Genomic DNA, 7,500 nt, shown 5'->3' on the forward strand with positions numbered 1-7,500 from the left:
TTTTCGGCGTGTTTTCAGCATGTTGTCAGTGTGTTTTCAGTGTGTTTTCGGCGTGTTTTCAGCATGTTGTCAGTGTGTTTTCGGCGTGTTTTCAGCATGTTGTCAGTGTGTTTTCGGCGTGTTTTCAGCATGTTGTCAGTGTGTTTTCGGCGTGTTTTCAGCATGTTGTCAGTGTGTTTTTGGTGTGTTTTTAGCATGTTTCTCCACTCGCTGCAGAACTCCTTTGAGATTTTGGGGAATCTGAGCTTTGAGTTTCTGGCTGATGCTGTTGGAGACATCAGAGGACTCCTGTTCTGTCTCTCCTTCTCGTCCATCTGTTGGTTCATTATTCAGCTCTGCTGAAAGGTCAGCTTCGCCTCTCCTCCATCACTCTCTCCTCCACCTTTATTAACTCTCTGTGTCTTCCTAACAGTCTGACATTAAGCTGATAATTCGCATCGTCCCGTCTGTGCAGGTGGATAAAAGACACGTCCTCCTGAACGGAGGACAAAGACAGACGAGCAGAGGAAGCTCAAAGTTCGTTACTGCTGGGGTTTAAACCTTCCTGACAATTTCTGTGATAGAGCTTCATGAAAATTTCAGGATGTTAAGCAAGATGAGCAGAAAAGGAAAAATCTATGATTCAAATTTCATGGCAACTGTAAACACTGAAAACCTCCCGTCTGTAAGAACAGTCATTAAAATGTACAGACTCTAAATCACACTGACAGTCAGTCACTGCAGGCGCTTCGATCTAAAGCCACGTTCAGGTGAACTCACACACCGATGGTGCAGCATAGGGGGCAGGTTTGGGGTTCAGTATCTTGCCCAAGGACAGCGCCCCATGAACCTGACTGAGTCAACACAGACTCAAATTTCTAAAAAGTGTCAACTCTCCGTAAATCTTCTGGAAACTTTCAGACTCGACAGAAACTCAACAAACACTCGACTGACTTGCCTGAATACCAACTCAACAAAACCTCTTCAGGCTCTTTGAGAGCTCGACGGTGTGTGTTGTGTTTCCACCAGCAGGTGTCAGAGCTCACACAGACGTGTGGTTCACAAGCACAGAGCTGCACCTGAACGCAGCACAGCCAGTTCAATGTCCCAAGGGACATTGGAAACAATAGTTGTGTTTGTCACAGGAAGTAGACTCAGGACAGAAGTCATACATCACAACACACACACACACACACACACACACACACACACACACACACACACACACACACACACACACACACACAGGGCGCGGACAGTGAAACTGCAGTGTTGTCACGTTTCCTGCTGGACAGGAAACTAAAGGAGGACAGGAAGACGAACACACACTGTAACACACACACACACACACACGCACACACACACACACGCACACAAACGCACACACACAGACACACACACACACACACGCTGCAGTGTGTGTGCTGTTTAATTCCCCACAGAAACCAACAGAACAGAGACAGATTCAATCATTCTTCTTTCTGTCGTCCACCTCCTTCCTTCCTTCCTTCCTTCCTTCCTTCCTTCCTTCCTTCCTTCCTTTCCTTTCCTTTCCTTTCTTTCTTGTCGTTCTCTCTCCTCCCCCTCACATCTGTCTCTCTCTTTATCTCTTTTCTTTCTTTCTGTTGTTGACAAACCGTCTCCAATCACATTTCTTCACGCTCACGTCGCAGCACTTGTTCTGTGTGTGTGACAGTAATCTGATTACAGCTGCAGGTCGCCCGCGGCAACACCTTTTGTCCTGCAATCTGAGGTTCTAATACACCAGTATGTGCATGTGTGTATGTTAGTGTGCCTGAAGGCCGACACACACACACACACACACACACACACACACACACACACACACACACACACACTGGTGTCAGAAGAGACAAAAGCAAAGTTAAATATAAACACACAAACATGAAATCGTATCTCTGAGCAGCATCTGTTCAATCTGATGGATTTCACGTAGACGATCATGTCAATTAACACACTGCACGTCACACACACACACACACACACACACACACACACACACACACACACACACACACACACACACACACACACACACACACACACTCTCGCTCTGTCTTTACATCTCCAGTCTTGTTCCTGCATAAAAAGAATAACATAAATCTGGATCTGCTTGAAATGATCCATTTTGCTCTTCTTGGTTCTTTTCGGTCACATGTCGTCCAGGATCAGTCAGCGTGTCGACGCTCTGTTCTCCCAGGCACCCTGAACAACCCACCAGCTGCACGCTGTCTTATTTTGTTCTATGCTACTTATCGACGCTGTGACGAAGGACACATGCTGTCCTCTGATGTCCGCTGAACGGCGCATATGTCCCGCAAAGGACATGAAGGAAAAGAGCATCATGACGCCCTGAAGGGACTTCTGCATACACGTATTTGTACTGTGTGTAGTAAATACACCACAGATGTCATACCACACTAAGCATACGTGAGTACAGACTAGAGGTGGTGGATTCTTTAGTTTGTTCTTCAAACGGTCATCATTCTTTCTTTCAGGTTTCTGTGACAATAAAAGAGACTTCAATTCATTCAAAAATGTAACGTTTGATGCCAGTTCACAACCCCTGGGCTGATCAAAACCAACAAAAAGGGGCCTAATATCAAACCCTGAGGGACCCCAGGCCATCAACAGCCATGTGTTAGAACAACAGGGGGCTGCGGTGGTGGTCTCTTCAGGTCCACCTGAGACGATGACATCTGACACAAGAAGTCCAGTTTGATGTGACTGTGAAGAGGTGTACAACACAACAGGTGGCAGATGGTCGTATGTGAGTCTCAGTTCAGATGCGTCAGTGAAGTTTGTGGATGTGATTTGTCAGACATGACGGCACATCCAGGTATTTAGTTAGTGTCACGTGTTTGATGCTCCATCAGAAAGACTGTGAGGTAACCAATGGGAATGTACCAAAGTCACATGACTTTCACGTTTCAGCGTGGATTGTCGTCATGCTCTGCTGCTGCTGTCTGCTGGTGCACCCCAGGGCTCCACCTCAGGCCCGGTTTCATTGTCACCGTATCTGCTTCCAACTCAGTTTGGTTTCATGTCTGTGAAAATCCCGACAGACGTTGTCTCACCGGTCCAGACCAAACATCAGCCAGACCGAGGGTCTTATCAGCGGCCCTGAACAGTGCCCCACCTCTACCGGCCGGAGACGTGGTTCATGTCTGAGCATTTCCTCATTAGTACGAGCTGTTTCCTCGTTAGCTTGACGAGGGACAGAAAAGTGTCTCATGTTCTTATTGTTTGTGAAAGAGATTAAGTTCATTAATGAAGTGAAGCATCTTTGTGCTTCCTGTCAGCTCTGACTGAAAGAAAAGGAACTCAGTGTGTGTGTGTGTGTGTGTGTGTGTGTGTGTGTGTGTGTGTGTGTGTGTGTGTGTGTGTGTGCGCGTATGTGTGTGATTGACACATTAGCTGTTAATCCCCTGTTAATCCTCCGTGTTAGCAGCAGGCTCTGATTAGCCCCGCCTGCTGATCATTAATTAACCAAATCCCTCTTTACAGTCCAACGACGGAGAGCCGACAGCTGTTGACATGACGACTGTTACCACGGATACCACCTCCCTCTGGAGCGTGTGTGCATGTCAAGTGTAAAGTTTTTACATCAACAGTTTAATTCAATGTTGTATTTTAATATTAGAGGTAAACAGTTCGGTTGATCTGTTCATACAATAACACTGACGTCCTGTAACAGAGGACGAACGTCTGATTCTTGTCCTCAAACAAGTTTGGTAGAGATGTCCTGCAGCACAGACGTCCTGCAGCACAGACGTCCTGAGACGTCCTGCAGTACAGACATCCTGCAGTACAGACGTCCTGCAGTACAGACGTCCTGCAGTACAGACGTCCTGCAGTATAGACATCCTGCAGTACAGACGTCCTGCAGTACAGACATCCTGCAGTACAGATGTCCTGCAGTACAGACGTCCTGAGACATCCTGCAGTACGGACATCCTGCAGTACAGACGTCCTGCAGTATAGACATCCTGCAGTACAGATGTCCTGCAGTACAGACGTCCTGCAGTACAGACGTCCTGCAGTACAGACATCCTGCAGTACGGACATCCTGCAGTACAGACGTCCTGCAGTATAGACATCCTGCAGTACAGATGTCCTGCAGTACAGACGTCCTGCAGTACAGACGTCCTGCAGTACAGACATCCTGCAGTACAGATGTCCTGCAGTACAGACGTCCTGAGACATCCTGCAGTACGGACATCCTGCAGTACAGACGTCCTGCAGTATAGACATCCTGCAGTACAGATGTCCTGCAGTACAGACGTCCTGCAGTACAGACGTCCTGCAGTATAGACATCCTGCAGTACAGACGTCCTGCAGTACAGACATCCTGCAGTACAGACGTCCTGCAGTACAGACGTCCTGCAGTATAGACATCCTGCAGTACAGACGTCCTGCAGTACAGACATCCTGCAGTACAGATGTCCTGCAGTACAGACGTCCTGAGACATCCTGCAGTACGGACATCCTGCAGTACAGACGTCCTGCAGTATAGACATCCTGCAGTACAGATGTCCTGCAGTACAGACGTCCTGCAATACAGACGTCCTGCAGTATAGTCATCCTGCAGTACAGACATCCTGCAGTACAGACATCCTGCAGTACAGATGTCCTGCAGTACGGACGTCCTGCAGTACAGACGTCCTGTAGTACAGACATCCTGCAGTACAGACGTCCTGCAGTATAGACATCCTGCAGTACGGACATCCTGCAGTACAGACGTCCTGCAGTACAGACATCCTGCAGTACAGATGTCCTGCAGTACAGACGTCCTGCAGTACAGACATCCTGCAGCACAGACGTCCTGAGACATCCTGCAGTACAGACGTCCTGCAGTACAGACATCCTGCAGTACAGATGTCCTGCAGCACAGACGTCCTGCAGCACAGAGGTCCTGCAGTACAGACGTCCTGCAGTACAGACGTCCTGCAGTACAGACGTCCTGCAGCACAGACGTCCTGAGACATCCTGCAGTACGAACATCCTGCAGTACAGACGTCCTGCAGTACAGACATCCTGCAGTACAGATGTCCTGCAGTACGGACGTCCTGCAGTACAGATGTCCTGCAGCACAGACGTCCTGCAGTACAGACATCCTGCAGCACAGACGTCCTGAGACATCCTGCAGTACAGACGTCCTGAAGTACAGACATCCTGCAGTACAGATGTCCTGCAGCACAGACGTCCTGCAACACAGAGGTCCTGCAGCGCAGATGTCCTGAAGTACAGACGTCCTGAGACATCCTGCAGTACAGACGTCCTGCAGTACAGACGTCCTGCAGCACAGACGTCCTGCAGCACAGACGTCCTGAGACGTCCTGCAGTACGGACATCCTGCAGTACAGACGTCCTGCAGTACAGACATCCTGCAGTACAGACGTCCTGCAGTACAGACATCCTGCAGTACAGATGTCCTGCAGTACAGACGTCCTGCAGTACAGACGTCCTGCAGTATAGACATCCTGCAGTACAGATGTCCTGCAGTATGGACGTCCTGCAGTACAGACGTCCTGCAGTACAGACATCCTGCAGCACAGATGTCCTGAGACATCCTGCAATACAGACGTCCTGCAGTACAGACATCCTGCAGTACAGATGTCCTGCAGCACAGACGTCCTGCAGCACAGAGGTCCTGCAGCGCAGATGTCCTGAAGTACAGACGTCCTGAGACGTCCTGCAGTCCAGACGTCCCGCAGCACAGAGGTATGAGCCATCCATGAACATCTGGATCTGTTCCTGTTTGTCAGCTCAGTGCTGTTCAGGGTTAAATGAATGTTCACTGTAAACTGACCTGAGGTCTGTTTAAGAAACAGTGATGAAGATTTTAAAGACGTCAGCTGAAAGCGGACAGACAGCAGGACGACAGCGAGGAAACGCTTTGTTTTAGCTCCACATTCGCCTTCAAGGAGCAACATGTCGCCTTTTAATGTTTAACGTTTCACTCATGAAAACTGGATGAAGCGGAAGATTGATGCTGCTGAATATTTCAACATCTGCGTGTGCGTGCGTGTGTGTGTGTGTGTGTGTGTGTGTGTGTGTGTGTGTGTCGTACCTGACCGGAGCTCCTCGGCTCTGAGCTGGTTTCAGCAGAACGGTGACGGTTGAGTCAGTCTGATTGAGAGGAGACTCCTGATCATACGCTGGCATCAGAGGAGCTGAGGAGGACAGAGTCAGTGAGGAGCTGAGGAGGACAGAGTCAGTGAGGAGCTGAGGAGGACAGAGTCAGTGAGGAGCTGAGGAGGACAGAGTCAGTGAGGAGCTGAGGAGGACAGAGTCAGTGAGGAGCTGAGGAGGACAGAGTCAGTGAGGAGCTGAGGAGGACAACCTCGCTCTGTGATCGACTGAGCCTTCCCAGCATGCCCCTTTCATACCCCATCGTGATCCTCTCACCAATCAGCCTGTTTACCTGTGGAATGTTCCAATCAGGTGTTTTTGGAGCGTTCCACATCTTTCGGTCTGTGAAACGTGTCGCTGCATCAGATTCACAATCAGTAGATATTTACAAAAATCAATGAGGCTGATGAGCTCACACATTAGATATTCTGTCTCTAGACTGGGTCTGGACTGGGTCTGGACTGGGTCTGGACTGGGTCTGGCACCCTGTTCGCTCCCTGCTGTTTGTGCTGTGAACCAGCTGGACCCTCAGGTGGTCTGGACCAGGCCGCTCTTAGCTTTACCCCCCCGCCCTCTTCAGATCTTCCTTCGTTGCTGCATCTTAAAGATCATTTGGTTTTATTTTTACATCTTTTATTGGTTTTAAGTCCGTCTTACTGTTTTTCTGGTCTCAGTTGTTTAATTCCTGAATGGTTTGTGACTCACATTTATTATTTACATGTTTGTCTGAACTGTGTTTACTTGTTTGTGGAGGCTCACGCCCTGCGCAGCACGTTGTGCCTCCTCCTGGAATGAAACGTGCTGTATAAGTAAAGTTGCTTGTGTGATGTTTGAATTGAGGAAAAGCTGATCCGGTTGTCTTTATCTCAGCACACCAGAATCATTCTGGAAAAGACCCAAAAGCTCAAGGATGGAAGGTGGGCAACAAGTTCTCACAATGAAATGAGTAATACCACACATGAAGGATCAAGGATCAAGACCAGGACCAGGGTCGGGACCAGGATTGGGATCAAAATCAGGATCAGGATCAGGATCCAGTTGAGCATCAGGATCAGGATCAGGATCAGGATCAGGAACAGGGAGGTCCCCTTCCTGATTCTGATCCCCCCGGCACCCCCCTCTCTCCCTGATGCTTTTGGTCTGAATTATTTTTGGGTGAATGTCAACAACAGTCACTTTGAAGACAGGTGGTGCATTGGTCCGGGGCCTGACTCTATGGCCCCAGACCCCCTTTGCTAATCCCTCAATGAGTGATGGTTAGTGAGGACCCTTTGTGCTGTTGGACATGAACTTCCTGTCTGTGCTGATTTAGTCAGTACATACATCGTTATACCTTTGAACATTCACACTCTTATTTTGAAGGAC

The 7,500-nt window shown here is 48.8% G+C and overlaps 1 protein-coding gene across 5 annotated transcripts in view; it reads right to left on the minus strand.

Annotated features, from left to right (window-relative positions):
* The window catches only part of ptprma (protein tyrosine phosphatase receptor type Ma), a 142,404-nt gene that overhangs the window by 62,173 nt on the left and 72,731 nt on the right, over positions 1–7,500 (minus strand). For all 5 annotated transcript variants that reach the window (XR_011603275.1, XM_070985606.1, XM_070985605.1 and 2 more), the window contains exon 14: positions 6,074–6,176. Coding sequence is in view for 4 of the 5 variants with exons in the window: in XM_070985606.1 (XP_070841707.1) it covers positions 6,074–6,176 (103 nt within the window). In the remaining variant the exon portion in view is untranslated. The remainder of the gene's footprint in view (positions 1–6,073; positions 6,177–7,500) is intronic.

The sequence above is a fragment of the Chaetodon trifascialis genome, chromosome 18 (genome assembly GCF_039877785.1).
Source record: "Chaetodon trifascialis isolate fChaTrf1 chromosome 18, fChaTrf1.hap1, whole genome shotgun sequence".
Taxonomy (NCBI): Eukaryota; Metazoa; Chordata; class Actinopteri; order Chaetodontiformes; family Chaetodontidae; genus Chaetodon; species Chaetodon trifascialis.